This window comes from Acanthochromis polyacanthus, chromosome 1 (genome assembly GCF_021347895.1).
Source record: "Acanthochromis polyacanthus isolate Apoly-LR-REF ecotype Palm Island chromosome 1, KAUST_Apoly_ChrSc, whole genome shotgun sequence".
Lineage (NCBI taxonomy): Eukaryota > Metazoa > Chordata > Actinopteri > Pomacentridae > Acanthochromis > Acanthochromis polyacanthus.
The window spans coordinates 26,976,865-27,001,721 of record NC_067113.1 but is presented as its reverse complement, the minus strand read 5'-3'; the positions used below and the strand labels follow the sequence as shown (position 1 = coordinate 27,001,721).

Genomic DNA, 24,857 nt, shown 5'->3' with positions numbered 1-24,857 from the left:
TGTAATGATAAATTGTGCACAACACAGAAAAAGATGGGGTCATTTTAAAACCTCGAAGAGTCAGAGTGGAAGTTGAAGTGAGAAATAAAAAGGCTTCCAAACATACACAAATTTTATGATCAAATAAATACATTTAATCCCAAAGATTGATAAATCATACATGAACATAATCAAAGTGAGTGATATACAGTACAGTCATTTCACTAAAAACCTGTACATTTTTATCTTTTAAAAAAAAAAATTAACAACCATGACAGTACCTGGGGGGCTAATAATCATTGGGATAAAATCAGACTTTGGGAGCAGGGGAGAAAGTTTTGGACATGCACACTCAAGGTAAAAATACCAGAGAATCAGTTCAGCTTTAACATACTATACATGCACATACACATCCAGAGAGCGTGCCTCTGTACAACACGCTATACACACTCATCTAATGCTCCTTCACTCACATATTGCAGAGAATACACTTAGTTTTGCATGTTCTTGTGATTTGTTCCATCAAAGCAGGAGGATCGATAAAGACATTAGCTGCATACCAGTTCTGGATTTTTAAAATGGAATCATTGCGGGGTCCGAAGCCTCTATTGCTTTTAAGCCTGTTGGTTCATGTATGAAAAAATAGATTAGATACGTGTTAATTCAACTGAAACATGTTAGGAGGAAAAAAACACAAAAATGTTCATTCTTCTTGAGCTTTATGAGTTTGTGTGACTTCATATTTCTTGTCCAAGCTTAACCCTCATGTTGTCCTGCGGGTCAAATTGACCTGTTTTAAAGTCTAAAAATGTGGAATGAATATATATATATATATATATATATATATATATATATATTCCTTCAGTATATATATATTCAGAGTGAAGCTTCTGATGCCCACATTTTCAACAACTTTGGGTAATTTTAGAACATCTTTTTAAAAATGTTTCTTAAGAACATTCATACAAAAAAATCAACCAAAATCCAACGAATTTTGCTGGATGTTGATTGATTTTTTCTATAAATGTTCTTAAAGAAAATATTAGAAGTTTTACTGATATATATGTAATCACTTTAGATATTTTGAGGATTTTTTTAAAAGATTTCTACTAATTTTAAAAAAAAAATATTTAGAAGAATTTTCTTGCCACAGTTGGGGATTTTTTTTTCAGAATAAAATTCTTAAGGAATTTTTGGAATTTTCTTTTCTTCCTGGAGGTTTTGCAAATTTCCAGAAATTTGGTGAATTTTTTGCTGAATTTTTGGATATCCTTTAGTGCCCATAAATGAGGACAACAGGAGGGTTAATAAAACGTTTTGAATTTTTAAATCATCCACTGGGGGGCGCCACTTCCTCTGTGATGTCGACCAACCTTCTGAACCTGCAGGGAGATGTTTAGGGTGGAAACACAAACCGCCCTGATGAAGGTCACACATTTACTCAGTCTGGCGTCATTCTGGAAAAATGGGAAAAGATGTGGGTTCATTTATTTTTTTTGCATTTATCTATTAATTGTGAGAGATCATCTATTGTCAACACAACATGTTATCATGAGTCAACCGCACAAACAGTCCTCCCGGGGAATCCAGCAAACATATTTCCATTTCAAGCAATCCTCTTGGTACCTTGGAGCCGATGTAGAGACAGATGTGTCCGGGCTTTTTTTATACTAACTAGTAGCACCGCATCCTCTGACTCAGGCTGGAAACATTCCCTCCTTTATGCATAGGGAGGCAAGTGTATAGTCCTTGATTTTTCTACCTCCAGAATAGAATTGCAAACAACACCAGAATGTTTATCAGCAGCTTAGAGTACCGGATATCTGGATGTTCCCATGTAAGACAAGAGTGCTGTCAAGTTATAGTTAACCTAACACTACCTGAAATGTTGAAATTTCTGAGTATTTTACCCCACTTAGCATCCTATCTTGTCACTTCTGCAGGCTGTCTCACACGACAAAACCCACTGTAACACCGTAGAGATCATTATTCACCGAGCAACACAAATCATTTATAACTCACAGACCATTAGTGTAGGAGAAAAGAAAAAAAAAAAACGAGCAGCAAATTCCATTTCAGCTGAAAAGTGACAGATTCTTCAATAAATTATCACCAAAACCTGCTGCACATTCCCTCCCCTTCACTTCACATACTTGTCAAAAGCAAACACAAAAGAGAAGGGTGAAGGGAGAGGGTCAATAACCTTCTGGAAATATGCTCCGGTGGACAAAATGTGCCTCGTGAATGTGACGTTTTGTTCGTGTAAAACGTGTTTTTTCAAGTCAAAAAAACCCCTGATCTACAAGCCTTGGCTACTGTTCATCCAGCTGTCACTCATAAATGTCTACTGCTGTTAGACACTTCTTTTTTTTATTGTGTGGCAACACTTTCACAGCCAAAGGGAAAAATAATAAGAAAAAAGCACACACGCCATTTGCTTAAGAAAAAAACATGTTCCATAAATTGTGTGAATTGACAGGAATGACTACTGACTTCCAGTGAACGAGACGTCAGAAACGAGGCTTATGTGACCTTGGCATATCTGACACGACATCGCAGCACGCTAAACGGACATGCAGACGGTGAGTCATGAACAGGCTTTTTTTGAAAAACTGCAGAAAGGAAATTACGAAGAGGTTTGGTGCTTTATGATGATGGTCATGACTCACAATCAGGACCATCAACAGAAAGGCGTCCCTGCTATTAGGGTGAATGGACTGGATATATTTAGAGCTGTCACATTAGCCTGCCCACAAACACACACACGCACACACACACACGCACACATCCATTCACACAACGATGGCGGAGAAGCTGCCATGCAAGGCCATGACCTGCTCGACCGGGAGCAGTTTGGGGTTTCCATGTCTTGCTCAAGGACACTTCGACATGCTGTTTCTGGAAGAGGAGAACCGATCGACCCTGATAAGTGGCGGAGCGGCTCGACCTCCGGCTGATTCAGGAGACGTACGGCATGGCTGCTGAATGAGCTCCACGAAAATGTCGATTATATTGGAAGACGATTTTTTCCCATGCATTTTTTCCAGGCATTGTGGGTATTCACTAAATGCAGAAAACATTCTTGATGGCGTAAGCTGACGCACGGCGCATTGCTTCTGGGTGGACAGTATGCTCCTTTTGTAGCTACATTACTACAGTACTTTGAGTAATACTAAAGGACAATATGTACATTTTAAAAAGGACATTTCACTAATGCAGCTACTTTTTTATTATGATTTCTATGCAGCAAGCACTCTGCTTTCATATAGACTGATGTGCCCTTGACAGACAAATACTGTACTTGTTCTTGAATTAGTTCCTTCACAGGAGAATAATGTTAATCTTTGCAACAGTAGTTATTTTTTAAATCCCAAGTTCTTGTCCTGTGGGACAGGAGAGATTGAGAAAGTGTAATCCTGGTCATTTAAGACCCTGATCTCCTTAAGGTCAACCCCACATGGAAATGGGTGGGTGCGTTATGAAATGCAGCAAACACAGCAGCATGGAGTTACTGCGCCCCTGTGTTAACGGTAGAGGACACAGTGAGTGATTTGGGCATTTGAAGGCCCGTTTAGTTGTTCGTTTTCTGGCTGTTCTGATACTCTTTACACCTCTGCACACCAGCCCAGTCTACACAGCTGTCTGTCCTCCCCCCATACTGTTAAAGGGAAAGTGGCTGAGGACGGTCGAAGAGGTGTAGCAGAGCGATTGGGCTGGTTTCAGACTGTGTCCTGATTCATTCCACTTTAAGGTAGCCATTAGCATCATTTCCCATCCCTCTGCTCCTCTCTCTTCTCCTCCCACCCCCCAAAGTCCCTGCTGATCCTCCTCCGCCTCCAGCGTCCGACCGGTGGTTTGACCAGCCGTCCTCGGGACCCTCGTGGAAGCGCAGCCGCAGTGTTTTGCGGATGACCAAGCGCTCCACGATGAAGGAAGCGCAGAACCAGGGCACCGCGTACTCGGCTGTGATCAGTCCCATGAAGTTGTAGCGGAACTCAGAGTAGTCCCAGGGGCAGGCGTTGAACTGGCGCAGCAGCAGCCCCGTGCCGAACTCCCACAGGTATGTCCATAGCGTGTAGATGATGCAGCGCAGCAGTACGGGGCAGCGGCCACGCAGCTTCAGGTACATCCGCTCCACGATGAGGATGCAGGTGCCGTAGATGAAGAGCGCCCACACGCTGGTCACACCGGGGAACTTCCAGTTGCAGTTGACCACAAACTCCCAGGCTGCGGTGAACATCACCTCACAGAAGTAGCCGTGGATGGCGTAGAGGTACCAGCGTGACAACGCCGTCAGGGGAACAGGAGCCTCTGGGGTTTCCATGGTCACCATCCTGGCTCCTCTAGCTTTGACACAGGTTTTATGTCTTTAGTAATAAGATGCAGATCTGGGGAAAAAGCAGAGAAAAGAAGATTCAAGAATGTGCCACACAGGCCACACAGCACACCATGTCAACTTTTAGAACTTTAATCCTTAGGATTCAATTAAACCCCATGTTTTCTGCTACTTATTAAGTTTACAGACTGCCACTTACAAACGAGGGATCGTAAGTATGTAATCCAGATCAGTTTTACTGCGCTGATATCAGCTTTGCCATACCGTTGAGCTTTTTAAGTCCTGTCAAAATTACTGCTAATGCACGCTGAACATGTCCCATCACTGCTGCTTAACCTTTAAATCATTCAAATGGAAAAACTCAGGGTATCTTTCCACTGCAAAGAAGCTGCAGGAACCTAAATGTATTTGTCACAGCCACTGATAACCACAGCGATCGTATTTACCAGTCATTTTTCAGTATTTGGCCAAAAAAATCGGTTTCCAATATGGCAAGGAGTGTTGAATTTAAGAAGCTGAGTCAGAATGAGATATTTTTGCAGATATTGCAGTGCTGCTCTGTGTGAAAAATGATTCACACGTTGTGCAGCATGAAATCCGTTTCTGGTTGCAGTTAATATTAAAGGTGGAGCGTGTGATTCTAAGTCAGTACGTGTTTTGCCGAATTTATCGATTATGTCCTCACAGTTTGCATGTGCACTGGAAAAACCTGGTGTTTGTACACAGCTCTGCCTCTGTAAGTTGGAACTGAACACAGTGGCTTCAACCGATCTAAACAACACTATTCCAGCAGGTTCTGTGCATGCGAAGGAAATGGGAAAAGCAAAGGGGAGGGAAGGTGGAGGAAAAGGCAGTTGAAGCAAGAAAGTTGGTAAACCTGTCAAACTATCTAAATCTGCTAGCCTGCAAAATATCATTCTTTCTCCAGAATCACTGACTCCACATTTTACTGACACGTTTCTTAACCCTCGTGTCGTCCTGCGGGTCAAACTTGACCCGGTTTAAAGTTTGAAAATGTGGGAAAAAAATATTTTCAAAGTGAAACTTCTGATGTCAACATTTTCAACATTTTTGGGAAATTTTTGAACATTTTTTGGTGGGAAAAAAGTAATATTAAACATGTTTCTTTTTGTGAATGTTCTTTAAAAAATGTTAGAAGTTTTACAGATATGTATGTTATCACTTTGGATATTTTTAGGATTTTCTGGAAGAATTTTACTCATGTTTTAAAATATTTACAAGAATTTTCCTGACAAATTTGGGGGACCTTTTTCAATAAAACTTCTAAGGGAAACTTTTCAGGAATTAATGGAATTTTCTTCCTGAAGGTTTTGCAAATTTTCAGAAATTTGGGGATTTTTTTTGCTGAATTTATGGATTTTTTTCCAGACAGGGAAACTTTTTTTTGTGTCCATAAATGAGGACAGCAGGAGGGTTAAGACAAGATTAAAAAAAATAAAACTGCTCTGTTGAAATTGATGTTTTTGAAGGAGAATATTCCTACACTTGCATCATATTTTGTTCTTTAGTTTGAAGTAGTGAATGACTTTCTATATAATTAAAAAAAGCATCGACTGGATGCTTCCAAGTTCAAAAGCATGTTATGCATTTTGTAGTAAACCCACAAGTCATGGGTAAATGACCATTTGTCACATGTAGTTTCAGAAACACTGACTTTTTTGGCTGCATTGTAAATAAATACACCAGTTATTTAGACTTTATGCTCTGTCCAAACTGCATGTATGTCGCTGGGATAGCATCAGAAGCCTCTTACGCATTATTTGTAACATTCTAAATCACATATTTGCACCCAATCCTCAGAGCTATGGTAAAAAGCTTCTTTTTTTAGGTTCTTGAAGATGTTCCACCTCTCATCCAAGACGCTTCTTGAGGATAAGAGGTGAAAATGTTGAAAAAATAAAGAAGTCCAGTTGTTTTTTTTGTTTTTTTCCTGAAGCTCCTAGGATAATCCTAACCTGGTTTACTGAGAATCTACACAGAGACATTTGCACCTACTTTGTGCTGTGACTGATGTGTGGAGGTGAGAGAGGAGGCGGGCATTATATCTCTCTTTCTAGGTCTTGCTACTCCATGTGTACAACCCAGTGTAACACTATCAGTATCTCCTTGAAGAAACAGCTCAAACATGTGCGCCATCGTCCCTGGTTTTAAACAAACTGCTTTAAATGTTCCGGGGTCTGCAGCATTAACGGTTTTGCCTGGAGTGAAATGTTGAGGATGACAACTTTAATTGCAAATGGTGCCAAGTCGTAATTCAATGAAGGACAAGGCGATGAAACACTCCACTGACATCAGAAAGATTAAATTAGAGACTGGAGGGCTACGGCGCACTTAAACTCTACGGCCTTCCCTCGGTTGATGCTATTTACTGACTGAGGGGGTTTTCTTATGTAAGGTATAGCTTTATCATCTGACTGCCTACATCATGTGCTCTTCTTCCAAATCCTGCAGCTTGACACACACAGCCTTCGGTATCAGGTATCAAGAAGGCCCACGCAGGGTTGGATCCCTCCTCTACTCTATTTATCACACTGCTGGTCCAATAAGAAAAAAAAAAACAAAAAAACACCCAAGGCAAACAGTATCAAACCCACAAGTTGAAGGACCACAGAGCCGATAAGGCCACTGAGTATATATCTTCTACTATACAATGCCTCCGGAGGCAACCGTGTCACACCAGCGACGATTATACAATGGATCATAACCGCTCTGTAAAACACAAGCTCTGAGAGAGGTTAGGAGTACAAAAGCCTGTTTGAAGAACAAAAGCCGATTTTTTTTTGGGCTCTTTTTGTCTTCAAAGCCTGGCTGGGGCCCAGAGTGAGTCCATGGGGATTAGCACATTTCTCCCAAACAAGGAACAAGGGTTTCATGTGAGGAACTGGGCCACAGCGATGGACCAACTGACCTCCCTAAACCCTTTATACCATCTTTTCACGGGCTCCCTGGGAAACACTTTCCTTCTCATCTATCCAAGCAGGACTGGGTCAATCAGTATTTTCCGAATACTGAGCATCACGCTTTGACCTGGTAAGAGAGCCGGATGCTGTAAATAGGTTCACTAGATCACAACATCAAAGACAAGTTGCTTTTATGTTAAAACTGACTCTTCCTGTGATTTCTACAGAAAAACAAAGGAAGAAATCGATCCCTTTTCATTTCAGCACTTCACCCTCTGAGGCACAGGTAGTTTCTGGGTGGTGTCATTTGCTCCTGTCACATTTTTAGTCACTGTGGGCTCGTTTTTCATTGCAATGTGAAGCCCTGCACCTCTATGGAAACACTACAACGATGACAAAACATAGAGAGAAAAGTAGAAGTTTTTGATGACATATTTTACAAAAAAACAACAACACGGAATCAACATATTTGGTATTTTTCCAAATGTCCACAAGTGTTACCAATACAGGAAAGACAGATAGATATTCCACTGTTTAAATTTTTAATTGGTTTCTGTACTTGTCTCCTCTCTGCTTTGTGTAAACACAGCCTGCAGTTCGGTCACAAAGTCCCTGATTTTTTTGTCACATTACTGTTGGTCAAAACCGAGTCATTAATAGCTTTTCGGTTGTGCTGGGAAGTGCAGAATTTTTAGTTTTTTACAGAATCTGGTTGGAGCAGACAATTGATTTTTCAGTGATTTTTTTTAATGAGACATGGAGAATAAAGTGATTTTAATGAAATGTCACAATTTTGAGCCTAGATTTGGTTAAGTTTCTGACAGAAGAGTAGCAAAAAGGCTGTTGGAAAGTTAATAAAATGTCAATATTCTCGGTTTTAACAGCAGCTATAACAAATGGTGCCATTTTAGCCTTTTTTTAAAGACAACATACCCTTCATATCTTCTGGTAGGTTTTGTGACTCAGAGTTAAAGGGATAGTTAAATAATCTGTTAGTTCATAAACAGGAGCATAACATGAAACTATTTTCTTGCTTGGATACTCATTGTAGTCATCCCTTAAGACAAAAAAAGCAAAAAATCTAGTCTTAAGTTCCAGCTTCTTAAATGGCAACGAGCTTTCTTTCTTGAATTTCCCTCGGGATTAATAAAATAAGTATCTATCTATCTATCTATCTACCTATCTATCTATCTATCTATCGAGGCGCTACATGTGAATTTAGAGATGCTGGTAGGTGAATTCTCTTTGGACAGTCAGGCTAGCACTTTTCCTCCATTTCTATTCTTTGTGCTAAGAGGCTACAGCCTTATATTTAGCGTTCAAGCATAACAGCAAACTCAGTTTTTTCATTTGACACATAACAGTGAATTTACATCAATCTGTGCCTTTAAACTAACAGCTAAATAATGTTTGGTCTTAATTAAGGTTCTCCTATGATAGATCCTAACACTCTGTTCCCCACTCTGCCTCCGACCTGGTTTCCCCCCTCCATCTCTCACAGGATCACATCACATGCCTTCACTCTCTCCCTACACTTTTTCCTTTCACAGTTCAATCCCCCCTTCTCTCTTTCCCTTCATGGACACTATTTGTACAGCGCTCACATGCCCACTAAGCCGCTAATGATGAAAAATTTGGAATGCAATATTCAGCCGTCTAACGGTTGACCTCCTGCCAAAGGAGCCCTATAGATACACTCAGGGCTGGAAGAAGAGGTTTAACGTGATAATCGGCGTGGTACAATAAACACCAATCTTACTGTTCTTACTGGATCTTTATCTTTGATATTGAAGCACTGGGAAAGGTTATCTGAGGAGAGGAGAAGCTAAGTCCACTGGAAATTTAGGCAGCTTTATTTAACAAAAATCATTGTTAAATGTGGAGAACTTCTATCTCTCTAATCGCTTGTTTTTAGGTATTGTAAAGATTCCTGTGTTTACTAAAGGTTCAATACTGGTAAACATGTATATTAGATCCTCTCTGCCTCTTGTCTGTATATCAAAGGTATCAGGATCGTCATAATGAAACAAACTTGGCAGCCTCTCCTGGTCTTTACGCTGCATTTTACATATTCAACACACAGGTCAGATTACACTGGAAATCCCTGTTACTGTTGATGTGCAAAGTGTCTGCACATAAATAAACATGTAGAGCACTGTTATAACAGAACAAACAGGGTTTCTGGGACTCTGACACTTCTACTACATTTACGTCTGACTGAAGTGAACGTAGGAACTCAAACCAAAAGGCAGAAATGAACAAGGTCTGAGCTGTAACATAAAAGCACAGGAACAAACAGTGAAACTAGGGTGAACCACAGCCTATAAATAACCTGAACCATCAATGCTACTTCCACATTGCTGTCACATTTAATGTGACTACGATAAGATGCAGTGTTTATGTTCCACAGCTTAACAACTGAAATTTACTTCAGTCAACCGGAAATTTGTCATAAATAGAGCAAATTTCAAATATTACTAGAGTCAGCCCTCTTAACTCTCGTGTCATCCTGCGGGTCAAAATTGACCCGTTTTAAAGTTTGAAAATGTGGGAAAAAAACTATATTCTCAGTGAAACTTCTGATGTTCATTCACATAAAAATCATCACTGGATTTTGGTTGATTTTTTTGTGAATGTTCTTAAAGAAAATCTTAGAAGTTTTACTGATATACATATATATATATATAATCATTTTAGATATTTTTAGGATTTTTTTTGGAAGATTTTTTTAAAAATATTTACAAGAAATTTCTTGCCACATTTGGGGGTTTTTTTTAAATAAAACTTTTAAGGAATTATTGGAATTTTCTTCCTGAAGGTTTTGCAAATTTCCAGAAATTTATTAGAATTTTTTGCTGAATTTTTGGATTTTTTTCCAGAGGAGAAAACAATATTTTTTGATGCCCGTAAATGAGGACAACAGGAGGGTTAATTAACAACACCGTCAAACAAATTCGCACAGCTGATCATTGCGAGGACAGTCATAACTGCTTCTACGTTTAGCTGCTAATTCCTTATGAGAGTCAGTAAAAGTCATTTTCATTGTCAATAGATTTTCCATTTATTTTCAGGAACAATCAGATAGTTCTTTGGACTGTAAAATGGCAAAACAGTGAATAATGCTCAATATAATTTGCTTTGATTTCCTTTTGGCTCCTTCATTACACTGAATTGTGGTATTCTTAATAATGTTAGACTTTTTTTACAGAACTACTAGCGTTGACGGCTTTCCATCCATTTCACACATTGCCCGTTTCTTGACATTTGAGTTTTATCACCAAGTGAAAGAGATTGTGTCGAAATTACAACTAGGAGATAACGCTGGACACTCCGTGCATAGTTACCTGACCTTTTTTTGCGGCTTACACTCTCCTTTTTTGCACACTTTTAGACAGCAGGGCTGACAGAATCAGTGGAGAGACATTGGTGATGACATTACAAAGGTCCCTGGACTCAAACAGGGGTTGCTGTGATCACACAGTCAGCATCTTAAAGCCCTGAGCTGACTGGACACCTCTGCCTAACCTTCAGATGTGTGTATTTAGGAACAGCTATTGACTTGTTGCCTCAGCATGACACAATTCACACGCTGAGTGCTATTTGATTCTGCTGTTGATGCAGCTGTTGGAGGATATCACCCACCGACGCACCTCCCCGCCAGTTCTCTCATCGGGCCCGAGTATTGATCAGCGAGGCTCCTGCCAGCTCCTGCTGCGGCGACCCGCTTCGCCATTGCACTCTATTGAACCTCGCGACGGGGGCGTCACAGTTTGATGGTGATCAGAATGGCAGATGTGATAAAGCCGCCTGCTTTGTAAACCTCAGGATGACCACGGGGAGACACAATACAGGCAGGGTGCACTTTGAACTGAAAGAGGAGGAAGTCCAACCGCGGAGCACCGGGGGTTTGTCTGAGGACGCAGTAGGTAGACACCAACTGTGTGTGTGAAAGGGAAAGAACAAGTCAGAAACAGGGGGTGTGCAAAAAAAAAAAGCTTTTCACTGAGGGCTCTGGTTGGAAACAACGGTGACAGGTGTGTAAGACAATCCTCTGACAGCAGGTAAACAAAGACAAGCATGAAGAAAACACACCGATGTAGGAGTCAGCCAAAAAAAACAAAAAACAAAGAGGTGCCTCTACTGTGCCGAAACTACGCTGACAGCTGTGAACTCCAACACTGTGATTATATCAGAAACCTTCCTTGTCGCAGACCAGTCTAATCTCTCTTCATGTACTGTACCTCTATGGCTCCGGCTGTGGCACGGATCCCAGGCCTATGCAGACTTTTCAGAAGGTCACTTTGGGAGGCTGCGGTGTAGCGTATAGAAACCAGCAGTATCCAATGCAGCTAAGTGCCGGTGACCAAGGTGACCCCACCACCGCTTCATCTCCGGTGACGGAAGCGGCATCAGCAAGAAATGTGTCCTTGTAATTCTCATCACGAAAATACCATAGATTAAAGGCTGATATTTCTTTTCTGTACCTTACTGTACTGAAATATGCAAACCACGGTGTCACTGGTGCTAAAATCAAAAGAATTTATGCAGAAAATAAGCAAAACATTTGCAGGTTCTAGGTTCTAAAATATCTTCTCTGTTTTACACCATAGTAAATAAAGCCTTTTAATTTGGACTCTGGATGTAATTCAACTGGAAATTCTGCTGATGTTAAAAGAAGTCAGATTGGTGAGACTTCCAGTCACCTCTAATTGATCCCGATCAAATTTGTTTCTTTGTGCGCCTGATGAGCAAGTGATCGAGTGAGACACAAGAGCTGTGTGTCAAGTGAAAAACAATGGACAAGGGTTGGAAGTGGATGGAAGGTGGAGTGGGAAAACCTTCCGAGGCAGCACAAAATAAACTGATCCCGATCGATAGCGCAGACAGGTCGATTACCCCTGAAACGGCGAGCTGGCGCTCACCCTAAAGAGCATCACATCTCGCAGGTCCTGGGGCAAATAGGAGACGTAATGCACCTTATGGCAGAAATACGCCTGAAATGAATGAGCGGTGTCATGAAGGCTCATCTAAGTGGACCAAATCGTTCGTAGCTGCTCCCAACAGCTGCACTTGAGGGCAAGGTAAAAAGCCTGGAGTCACGGAGACCGAGGAGATGCGGTAAACACTGAAATGTGAGGATGCACTCTTTCTCACACTCTCCTCTTAAAGACATTCATCATGTTGCACTTTGCGCTTGTCGGATGAAGCCCCATGACTCTTGTGTCGGAACAGTGTGTCGGGATGTTGGGTGAAATGAAAAACATAGTCTGAAACGTCGCAATCCTGATCCCTGTTTAACCCTCCTGTTGTCCTCATTTATGGGCACCAAAAAATATTGTTTACTTGTCTGAAAAAAATCCAAAAATTCAGCAAAAAAATTCCCCAAATTTCTGAAAATTTGCAAAACCTTCAGGAGGAAAATTCCAATAATTCCTGAAAAGTTTCCTTAAAAGTTTTATTTTTAAAAATCCCCCAAAATGTGGCAAGATAATTCTTGGAAATATTTTCAAAAAATTAGTGAAAATCTTCCAAAAAAAATCCTAAAAATATCTAAATTGATTCCACATACATTCGTAAAACTTCTAATATTTTCTTTAAGAACATTCACAAAATCCAGCGAAATTTGCTGGATTTTGGTTGGTTTTTTTTGTGAATGTTCTTAAGAAATACTTGTAACATTTTTTTTCCACCAAAAAATATTCAAAGATTTCCCAAAAATGTTGAAAATGTGGACATCACAAGCTTCACTGTGACAAAAGAATTTTTTTCCCCACATTTTCAAACTTTAAAACAGGTCAACTTTGACCCGCAGGATGATACGAGGGTTAAGTATTTAGTTTAGTCTTACATCATTTCAGTATTCCTAGATCAAAATTCTTCATGTAAAATGTAAAAATGTCTCTGATGACCCTTTCCAAACTCGTATCACCTAAGTTGACAAGCCAACATCACCTATCATTGTAGTGATGCATGTATCTTCACAGCAATCACAATGTATTTTCTAAATCACGCCGTCTTTCTTTGACATCCAATCTAGTTTCAGGGGATTGATTTAAATTCCTCTCGCAACTAAACCCAACTTACAAACCCCATTTAATCCTCTGAATCCCAAAACCTTCTGGTGGGATTAAAACACATGTAATAAAAAAAAGAATCATTAATCAGAGGCAGGCTCCTTGACCTAATCATCTCTAAAATGCAGGCTCATGAGGGGAATTATCCAAATCTAAGGTAAAATTGTGACATTTCATCAAAATCACTTCACTATGCATACTAAAAATGCATCACTTACACTAACCAAAGTCTGTAAAACACAAAGTTCACAGTTCTTGGGACAACTGTGAGTCCATTAGGGACTCAGTGGCAACCGATAGTGGGCGAAAATGTGACAGGAGCAAAAATGCCCAAAATCCACTTGGGGTTAGAGGGTTCACTTGAAAGTACATCACATTAGAGAGAATAAAGATGCTCGACCTGCAGCTACACGGTGACTTTCAATAATTCAGCAAGCACTTTGAAGCACAGTGATATGTTTAACCTTCCTGTTGTCCTCATTTACGGGCACCAAAAATATAGTTTACTCGTCTGAAAAAAAAAAAAAATTCTTGTTAATGTTTTCAAAAAAATGAGTAAAAATCTTCCAAAAAAAATCTTAAAAATATCTAGAGTGAATACAAATATATCAGTAAAACTTGTAATATTTTCTTTAAGAACTTTCACAATTTTTTTCAGGATTTTTATGTGAATGTTCTTCAGAAACATTTTTAACATTTCTTTTTATCTACCAAAAAATGTTCAAAGATTTCCCAAAAATGTTGAAAATGTGGACATCAGAAGTTTCACAGTGAAACTATATTTTCCCCCCACATTTTTAAACTTTAAAACGGGTCAATTTTGACCTGCAAGGATGACACGAGGGTTAAATCACTTTGTATTTGCACTGGTTTTGTGGGTTTACACTGTGTCTTTAAAACAATTTATTTAGACCGCTACAACACCAACAACATCAATTATATCTTTTTAAGAAGGGAAAAGCATATTAGGCTTCTTGTGTAGTCAAAATAAAGCTTTCTTTGTCATTTGCATTCCAGTTCGACATGCACAACATTCTAATCCATCCATAACATGCCTATAGTTCTACTGAGCGGCTCGGTCCGACATATTAGGCACATGAGCGACGTACGTTTTTTTTCCACTGGACCAGCATAGCATCCTGTAGCATCTGCATGGCACGCAAGGCTGGGCAACAAAATCATATGTGTTTCCACTGCAGCCCCACAGCAGGCGATAACCACTTTAACGTATCATATTATGCTCGTTCTTGCGCGAACAGTCAAACCTCGTGAGGCGTGAGCTCTGCTTTATTACTCACTGTATAACACTGGAGTGAATGGTACGTACACGAGTGAAAATGTGTCACACGGCAAAAGACGAGAGCTGCAATTAGTGAGTTTATATTGATTTCTTTTTGTTTGGTCTAAAAAAAATGTCTTCCCAAAGAAAAACGGCAAATTTTCTAAATTTAGAGGCTATGTGAGGAGAAATAACCAATTGTTTTTATGCAGATTAACCAAACAATCAAGTAGCTAATCTTTTCAGCTGCATCCACTAGATCCAATACAACCTAAAAAGCTCAGAACAAACAAAGTTATTTTACTATGCATGATAGACAGAGAATTATGGAGCTACAGTTATAATAAATGGTGCACTTGATGACACTTTGATATTAAAGAAGACGACGACTACTTATTACATTCCCTAACAGTGATCTCGGCACACTTCCCTCTCTTTCCTCCGGAGCATCCCCCCTCTAAATGCAGAGATTCCCCCCGAGGCGTGTAAGATATCTGAATATCACAAACAAGCGGAGCTTCTGAAGGAGCTGGAGAGACGCCACGAGGACTGAGACTAAAAGCCTGGACGCAGCAATGCCCACAGAGGCTCATATAACTTTATAGTGGGCATCCTTTCTATATCTGCAAGGTGAGAGCCTGAACAGAGTGGTGGGGGAGGAGGGCTCTATGTAAACAGAGTGTTAGGAGGTGCACTCTGAAGGGTTCACATCCAGAAGCCTGTATCGATTTGCAGGAAATAAAATCAGAGGTCGTAAGAGGGTTCTATCTCTGTCTAATGCAGTGCAGAAGATCCACCGGCAAAATATGATATATTACTTGATAACCTATTAGATAAACTGGAATGTCACTTTTTTGATGTGCAGCATTTATTTGTATACTGGATCGTTTATTTGGGATACTAACTGTATTAAGCCCCGTGTCGTCCTGTGTGTCAAATTCAATCGTTTTAAACTTTGAAATGTGGAAAAAAAAATATATTTTCACAGTGAAATTTCTGATGTCCACATTTTAGACATTTTTGGGAAATTTTTGAACATTTCTTGGTGAAAAAAAGAAATGTTTAAAAAAAAGTGTTTCTTAAAAATATTCACAAAAATACTCACAAATTCATGTAAATATTTTCAAAAAATGCGTAAAAATCTTCCAAGAAAATCCTAAAATATCTGAAGTGATTACAAATATATTAGTAAAACTTAAGTGTTTCTTAAGAATATTCACAAAAAATGGTTGATTTTTTGTGAATGTTCTTTAAGAAAATATTTTAAGTTTTACTAATATATTTGTAATCACTTCAGATATTTTAAGATTTTTTGGAAGATATTTATGCATTTTTGAAAATATTTACATGAATTTTCTTGTTGAATTTGGGGTATTTTTTTGTTGTTGTTATAAAACTGTTAAGGAAAACTTTTAAGGAATTGTTGGAATTTTCTTCCTGAAGGTTTTGCAAATTTTCAGAAATTTGGGGAATTTTTTTGAATTTTGTATTTTTCAGACAAGGAAATGATATTTTTTGGTGCCCATAAATGAAGACAACAGGAGGGTTAAACTTCGGGCAACAGATATTTTCTTTCGTCAGAAAAACTCAGTTTCTGCAGTGTTGAAATGTGTCTTAAATGCTGTCTCTATGTCACAATTAAATAACTATTTAAATGTATTTAAGTGTTCTTGCTTGATTAAATGGACAGTGATTAATACTGGACACTATATTTACAATACAAATAAAAAATTAAATAAAAAAGTCATCGTTTAAGCATGGAATTGCTACATGTTAAGAAAAAGTTTTATTTAAAATGACTAGACTATTTGAATCGTCAGTATTTGTCAGTTGACAGAGCCTGACTCCCCCGAACTCCCAGCTAATGCAAAAATGAACAACAGGATAGTAGGAGTGAGGCTGAGACAAACACAGCAAAAATCTTTGCCATGTATTGTTCTGCAAAGGCACCCACATGTCACTTTAAGCAACTTCAAGCCTTAATACAATTTAAAATAATTAGTTATGTAAAAGTTCATCCCCGTACAGCTGCCACGAACATGCGAATTAGCTATGGAGAGCAAAACTATTATTTGTAGCAGGCTGTAAACATGTTTCTGTCTGCTGTGAACTTGGGTATTTTAACATGGTGGTCTATGGGGAGTGGCTGGCTTTTTTAGTCAGCCTCATGTGGTCATTCAAGGAACTGCACTAGCTAAATTTCTCAGCTCCGTATGTGTCCACTTGGCAATATATCACTATACATACCAAGATAAATGATATTTTTCATAATCTGTTTGTTTAATTTCAGTCAAGCCACAACCTGAAAAGGTTGTTTTACTTTTATTTTGGTTATTTAAACTCAAGAAACACAACGATATCTGAACATTATTTTGCTCAAGGCGAAAAAGGTGTGTGGGTTTCTTGGCAAATAAAGTAAATGGCAAATAAGTTTCCCATTCTTATGTGAGTCCAATCACTCAACATGTTGTGCAATTAAAGTGCACATAGTTACTCTAAATGGCCACACAGAGCGCAGTCTCTCCTGGAAAACCATTCATAGTGCTGCACTCAGTTGTACTCATGAAAAGAGACAGAAATAGCTGAGGAGTGTCAAGAATGAAATAGGAGAACTTGAGCTCAAACCTTAGCTCCTTCTCACTTCCGCGTAGCTGACCAATGACACGGTGAAGTGGGATTTCTAAACATCCAGCAAACCGTCCTGATGAAGTACACTTTCCACTATTGGTAGGAACAACATTTTGAAACTAAACATCTCCTGGTCAATGTAATCAGGGGCATGCGGTGGTGTAATATACTCTGACTTTTAATCTTTTCTGCCAAGTTAAGCTGGAGGAGAAGAATCATATATGTTTAATGAAAGACCCTAAGCCCTCTGTCCTGAATAGCATGTAGGTCATGTCCAATAGATTAGAAATCTTGGAGCAGCTACAGAGGAATCAGGAGATTTACTGACATGGTCAACATGGTGCCGAGGAGCACAATGTCTCTAATGGAAGGATGCATGTTAATCTGCTGTCAGACAAAGAAGCTTTATTATCAATCGCTGTCGATGCATAATTGATGCAGGCTGCTCTCTGAAGGTCCAAAAGCAAAAGATCTTTAAACAGAGCCAAAGTGCTTCAGAGCTGAGCTGTCACCGGCTTTGAGAAAAAGTGAAATATTGAGCACGGCATTTGCAAGTTTTAGTTTGTCAAACAGTACGATATTTGATATTTTAACATAAAATCATACAGATTTTGACAACAATAGCTTACATTTGATAAAAAAGAATCGTAAGCAAGCTATTTACTAAGCAGAACATTTCACAGTTGAAAAACAAACTGGCTATTTTTCTCCGGTGGAAAATTTAAGGGCAACACTTTTTATAAATTATCTCAAACATATCTTTGAATTTCTGTATTGAAGATACTTGGCCACCACACATGCCAAAACTGATGCTACTGTCTGATATAAAAGCGCTATTAACAAAACCTCAAAGTTTTGTGTATCTTGTAAATGTCATCATTCATGACTGTAATACAACAGCTTCAAAGTCAAATGTTCAGTGTCTCAAGTGTCTGAAAATCAACTGAAGCAACTGAAGAGAAAAAACATATTCTTTTCTGAAGATATATTGCATTTCATCATAAGATAAAGGTGATCAGTCAGAACAAGTTTGTATTGTTTTGCAGGGACAATTCTATCTGATGGGACTGAAATGAACTGAAACCATGGCAGAAAAACTGTCAATAGAGTGTATTTTTCCTTTAATTTGTCACCCATTTGTATGAATTGATGCTCTCTCTTATCCTTCTAATTGTAGAGTGTTTGGCAGCTTCACACAAACAGTGCAAGCTTTGTCTGTGCTGTGACTTAGATGTTATCTTTAATTCAAATTAAATCTAGGAAGGTAATTTCTCTCACTTAAGGATAAATTTTCAGTGCTTTAACCAACTGACGCTTTCAGAAAACTGGCAATAAATCTACCTTCATTCGATGCTGAAAGGCCATAATACGAAGTTTTCTATGGTAGCTGCATATCTGCTTTTCATCCATCCTTCTTAAAATAAGACGAAGGAGCTGAAACGTCTGCACGGATGCATCATGACAGCTATCAGCCCCATTTGTATTACTACAATAATTCACACTCAGTGTCCATACAGCTGCGGAACGTTATTGCTTTTTAGCTGTGTTTCTATTATGGGGTCATTGTGGGATTCCTTGCTGTGAAGGCTGCTGCCCAGGTTATAAATAGGTCCAAAATGTCAATACAGTCAGAGTAAGGCTGAAGGGGGATATAGGCTACAGAGGCGGCAGGGATTATCTCACCCCAAATGATAGTGAACTGCAGGCCTTATATGGAATAAATCAATGAGGGGTTTTGGAGATCCAAACCTCCAGCCTCCATGTAGCACCATGTCTCATTTGCAAAACAGCACCAGTAGATGTGAGCATGTTGCAGGGGAGAAACCATGACAGGGATGAATCGACTCTCTAGATGAACTCCGCGGGTTGTAATTACGCTAGATGGCCAAAGTCATCATATTTTGTCCCTGGAAACTACGGGCCAGTGCGCAGGCCCGGGTGCTGGGACTCCGCTGCAGCATCACGCCTCCTTCCCACTGAGCAGTGCGGTACGGTTATCCTTGGCAATAAATGGTAATAAAATCTCACCTGAATTTCAAGCCAAGAGGGGATTAAAACCACTTTTACACCCTTTTCAGAGCATCAGTGTAGTCAGAATGGCACATTTAGGCACGCAGGCTACTGCAATAATGCCCTGATCTAAGCTTACATCGCCAGTTATCCATATTTTAACAGGTGTAAGAGCTCCACTGTGCAAAAAACACGCCGAATAAAGAAGGAACGGAGCTGTTCTCAAACATAATGTCCAGCTGTTTACTGTGCAGAAATTACACTGTGCTGAATTTGGGACACAGTTAAAAGAAACACGCTGGCACAACTGCCAACTTGCGGGCAAACACTCGTTCCGAATAACCAGATCAAACTGCAAATCTAGGGTTTGGTAAAATAAAAAAGACCAACAAAATTCGCCTAACGAACGTGTATTTGTTATCATGAACAGTCCTCCTTCCTAAATCCTAACACGTTGGCTACATGTCGCTGAGCTCCAACAGACCGACATGAATCATCCTCAGTGCAGTTGTTTTTTTGTTTTTTTTTACCTCCAGACTGCCGCGTCTCCCTCAGCTTACAGGCCGGCGGATCAAACACATCCCCCAGTGAGGCTGTCCTGGATCTGTCGGTGTCCGTCCGCTGCTGGTGTGCTGTCCCCGGCTTCTTGTCCTCCTCCTCCTCGGTGTCTCTGCTCTACGAAGGAAATTGACACATTTTACTTCACTGCAGCAGCAGCGGCTCCAGCGGCACATGCTCAGACAGACTCACGCAGTTCTTGCATCTTTGGTTAACCGTTTGTTCGCCTCGGCTCAGTGCAGACATCCAGCCTGCCTGTTACCGGGATACTAGTTGCTGAAGTCCTCTCATCCGGTCTGCCCGGATCCGCAGGACGGACGGCTGGATTATATAATAAACACACACCCTCAGTGCATAAACACTGACTCACAGTGGCAATTTTGCCACTCGGACCTCTTAATATACCAAGCTATAAACCAATTTAAGGATTTTTATGAAGGAATAGTTTAGAAATTTGGAGAGAAAACGCTAATTTGATGTTGTCAAGCTAGCTAGAGGAAGAAATATGTTAGTTAATGCAAGCTAGCTGCCAGTTAGCTTAATTTAGCATTAAAACGATAAACAGATAAAGATAGCCTGTCTCTGTCAACAAGTTGAAAACTACAGGAAAAGGGAAACACAAAACTGACTAAATAAAGCGTATTCAGACCTATTAATTTCCTAAATTCGAAATTTGAAGAATGAAAGGTTGTGCTAATTTGTTGTTGCCAGGCCAGCTAGGTGAGGACGTATCTGTTATATATACCAGGCTTTGCGAAAGTTCTGTTACACTTGCAAAAAGCAAGCAAAATGAACAAAATGTGTGATGTTTTTGTTTGTTTTATGCAGTTGCTGCAAAATTCAGCTAAAACTAACTAAATGATTGTGCATGAAATAGCCACCTCTAGCTTTGACAACAGCTAGTACTTTTTAAGTTAGCAATTAGCCTTGTTTAGCATAAACACTGGACATGGAAACAGAAACAGCTAGTCTGGCTATGTCCACAAACTGCAGACTCCAAAAGCTTAAAGACATCAGTATCCTCTATGTATTATCTAAATTTGAAGTAAGAAGAAGGCAATTTGCTCTCATCACCACAGTTCCACCATTGGTCTGTTGCCAGATAACCAGTAATATTCAGGGAAGCTAACTGCTTAGCTAAGCTAACTAAAAATAGTCATAATTTTCTCAGCGAGCTGTTGTTAGGCATGTGTCAGTGCTAAGAAAAAAATGTCATGTTTTATTTGCAGTAGCTGCAAAACTCAGCTAAAATTGAAGTAGTCAAAGAAGAGAGCCAAATAAAGCTAAGCATGTATATAAGATAGTCGCAGCTACCTTTAGCAGAATGTAAATAATAAATAGTAGCAGTTTGCTTAGTTTAACATAATGACTGGAAACTGGCACTTACTCTGGCTCTGTCCACAAGTTTCACACTCCAAGAGCTCTAAAACTACAAAAACTCACCAGTTGAACTGTCATTTACTGTATCTTTTCTCTAAATTTTAATTTTGAAGAACCAGTTTGTCCTTTGACTACCACAATGCTCAACTGGTCGTGTTGCCAGGCAACCAGTAGTTTTCAGGGAAGCTAATTATTAAGCTGGCTGAAATGAGTGTTATTACTTTTATCATCTGACTTTTGGTATACACAGTTTTATTGCTGCAAAAATAAAAACGCATGTTTGATTTGTAGTTGCTCAGCTAAAAACAAAACTGTTGAAGCAAGAGAGCCAAATCCAGCTAAAGCGGGTTAGTAAAAGAGTCACTGCTAGCTTTGGCTAAAGCTAAATACTGTTCCTACAGGGCTTTGACCTGTAATTTCAAAATACAAGTAAATAATGATGGCTAATATTTTGTTATTTTAATTCATTAACCCACATAATAATGTGGTGGATACAGTTTATCTTCTAATTCTAGCAAAGGCAAATAAAAACAGGCAAATTTGTCTGGCTGAAAGCATAGACTGTATATAAAGATGGACGTAGCATCTGGCTCCAAATTTGAAGCCAACCCGGAAGTGTCAAAAACTTGCAATATCACGCCGTCCGCTAGGGTTTGCTCCAAAAAGCTTTTCCTCCATAGACCCCAATTCATTTTGGAAAAAATAAAATTTCATAGACTGATTTTCTACAGCTCAGGATTTTTTCCCCCCGTTAGTTTTCATGGTCAAAATGAGAGATCAGGTGGCCGATCTTAAAATAAATCAATACTGAATTTTAAATAAATCGTTAAAGTTGGTGGAGCCAGGGGGCGTGGCTATACTTGATAGACATTAACAGAAGCCTCTGCCGTAAAATGTGGGTGGGATAAGAGAGTCCTCAGCCAATCCTGCCCCTAGTTGCTCTCCGGTCCAGCCTGTTTGATGACGCTTTTTACGTCACTGGCTCCAAAAAATCCCAAACGGGCGACCTTTTCTTGTCGTTGAAACCAACGGGTGACGTCACGGTTAGTTCACACCTGGCTAAAAGTTAGCAGAGCACAGATGCACTGTAGAAATGTACACTTAGCATCCGTTAGCTACTTTTGAGTCGTATATTTCTCTAAAAATAAATTCTACATTATATCAATTTCAAGCTATTTGTTAACAAATAACAGATTAAAATAAAATTTTTTTGCATGCTTTGTTTTTTGCTCATATTGGCTAAATTTTTCACATTACATTGTAGGGTCTAAACTGCAATATTTAACTTACTCTTAAAAATTAAAACACTAGTACTGTAGGATTTTCACCTTAGATAAGATAAATTAGGAACACCAGTCATATTTCTCATGTTTAAAGCATTTTGGCATTATGACTGTTGCTGTATAAGTAACATTGACTTAACTTGTATTGCATTTTTGAGTTTGTAGTCTTTTTGTTTAAACTTCATATTGTTATGTTGCTTCCTTCTTTCTCTGTGAAAACACCTTGTTTTTAAGAGTACTGTGTAAATTATCATTATTATTACTGCTCAAGTCCAGAAGCAGAAACATGGTGTTTAAAAGTAGATAATATTGGAGGTCAACAATTCCATGTAATTTTTTTCATGTTTTAAACACATTTTCCTTTTAAAACTTTTAAAACCAAATAATGCCGAGTAATTACTGTCCTCATTCATATAATATGATGCACATGTATGGATCCAGTCAGCCTGTACAGCACACTGCCTTGACTTCTGTTTGTAGCTAAAATATATTTAATTCTCAGAAAACATAAGACACACAAACATCCATTGTTTCTCATTCCGGTTGAGGCTTTTGAACTTTCAGGACCTATGAGAACATTTCACATGCTGTTTTCCCACATTTTTAGAACCTTGTATTAACCCTGTTTGTTCCGTCTCGTCTCCTGCTAGATGAATATTTCAGGAGTTTGAAGAGGTGTGAACCCTCACACATATCCAGTAACACCTGCACCAACAACACTTTTGCTTTGTATGTCTGTTTTTTAAAAGGGCTGATGCTCACATCGCTATAATTCACTGTCAAACTATTTCATGGAGCAGAATAAGGCCAGGTGCTGTTGCGTCACGTGGGGTTACCTGCTGTAATCAGCTACAAGAGATTTAGTTTAGTATGTACTTGCAAATGGGTGTCAGAGGGCTAATTTAATGCATGCAAAGCCTTGTTTTTCCATTTTATGTACTTCCCAATAAACAGGTGTGTTTTAAGTGGTGTCTAGATCCACATCCTTGAAGCAGCTGAAGCAGAATTAGTCACTAGTAAGAAGGATTTTCAGTAACAACTGCACTGGCAAGCATGATAAAGTACACAATAATAAAAGAAACATTGTTAAATATGATGATATAATGTAATAATAGACTAAAATATTGACATCCATTCTAAGTGGTTCTTAAAATCCCCGTAACAAGAGGTAAATGTCACTTAGCGATTTAAAAAAAAAAACAATATTAAGAGTAATTCTATGTTTGTTTGTGCACATCACAGAGCAGATGTGATTTTAACTAGACATTAATGGTAGATGCCAAAGTATCAAATGGATGACACAAGGCCTCATAAAGATCAAAATCATTACGTTGGCGACGAGCATCAACCGTAGGACTTGTACCTGCAGCTGCTTCAAATATGGAGTTGCTCCGATACAGAAATGACCCCAACGAGATGAGCTGGGAGGATTGCTTGATGGGATCTGAAAGTAAAACTGAGAGAAAGGGACCAAACACTTTCAAAAAGCTGATGGTAATACATCTGCAGTGCACTAAAAACGTGTCAGAACTTCACGGCCATTTAGTGTCTCCTCACAGAGCTCACTTTACTGAATAGTTCTTTCTTTAAAAAAAATTATTACTGTTATTGTTAGCAAATAAAATGTTCTTTTCAACCTTTATTCTTCTTTTAACCTTGGACATATTCAGCTAGGAATCTGCTCAGGGATAGATGTTTCTTAAATTAAAAAAATGCATGAAACTCACAAGGATTATTTTACAGCTTAAAAGTCAGAAAATACTGCAGCTATGTTTGATAGGGAAACACCGAATTTAACACACTGACACAAAAAATGATCACTGTGTGGCTGATAGCTGCACATAATTAGGTCAGTAAGACTCTGGTGAATAGGATTTTACAGGTTTTCAGTCTAAATAACTGTTGTGTGTCTCAGTTTAAGCTGTAATCAATATGGAGCCCTTTTAAGACTCCTGCTATTCTTCCTGAAGGATAAGCTGTTGTCATACTTTTATCAACATTTTCAACACTCAAAATGAAGATTTTTTTTCTTTTAAAGTCACTTTTAAATGAGGTACTTCTTCTTCTACTACAGCCACTCTAAACCAGCATTCAAACTTTGACTGATCCTTACTTACTTCTATTTATATTTCGCTTTTCTCCAAAGATTTAACACATTTTTGCAAACCGTGTACAAGCTTTTGCACCATCATGACATTTGATTCAATGTGATTTTCTGCTTTGACAGGAGAAGAAAATGTTGGTTATCTCATGAAAGGGTAAACTGAATTGAGACTTTTAGGCCTGAATTTTGTTTTCCAATTTTTGTAGAATACTTTAACCCTCCTGTTGTTCTCATTTACAGGCATCAAAAATATAGTTTTCTTGTCTGAAAAAAAAACAAAAATTCAACCAAAAAAAATCTTAAAA

At 38.9% G+C, this 24,857-nt stretch overlaps 1 protein-coding gene across 1 annotated transcript; it reads right to left on the bottom strand.

Annotated features, from left to right (window-relative positions):
* Positions 1–111: 111 nt before the first annotated feature.
* Positions 112–20,126, bottom strand: tmem229b (transmembrane protein 229B). The gene is made up of 3 exons (XM_051950987.1): positions 19,978–20,126; positions 19,758–19,902; positions 112–4,367 (listed from the first exon to the last, which is right to left on the bottom strand). Exon 3 carries the CDS (start codon positions 4,310–4,312, stop codon positions 3,716–3,718), a length of 597 nt encoding a protein of 198 aa, XP_051806947.1. The 5' UTR covers positions 4,313–4,367; positions 19,758–19,902; positions 19,978–20,126; the 3' UTR covers positions 112–3,715.
* Positions 20,127–24,857: the final 4,731 nt, after the last annotated feature.

Bases quoted from the DNA above. Each gene is read 5' to 3' on its own strand.
- tmem229b (XM_051950987.1), bottom strand. From the start codon at position 4,312: ATGGTGACCATGGAAACCCCAGAGGCTCCTGTTCCCCTGACGGCGTTG.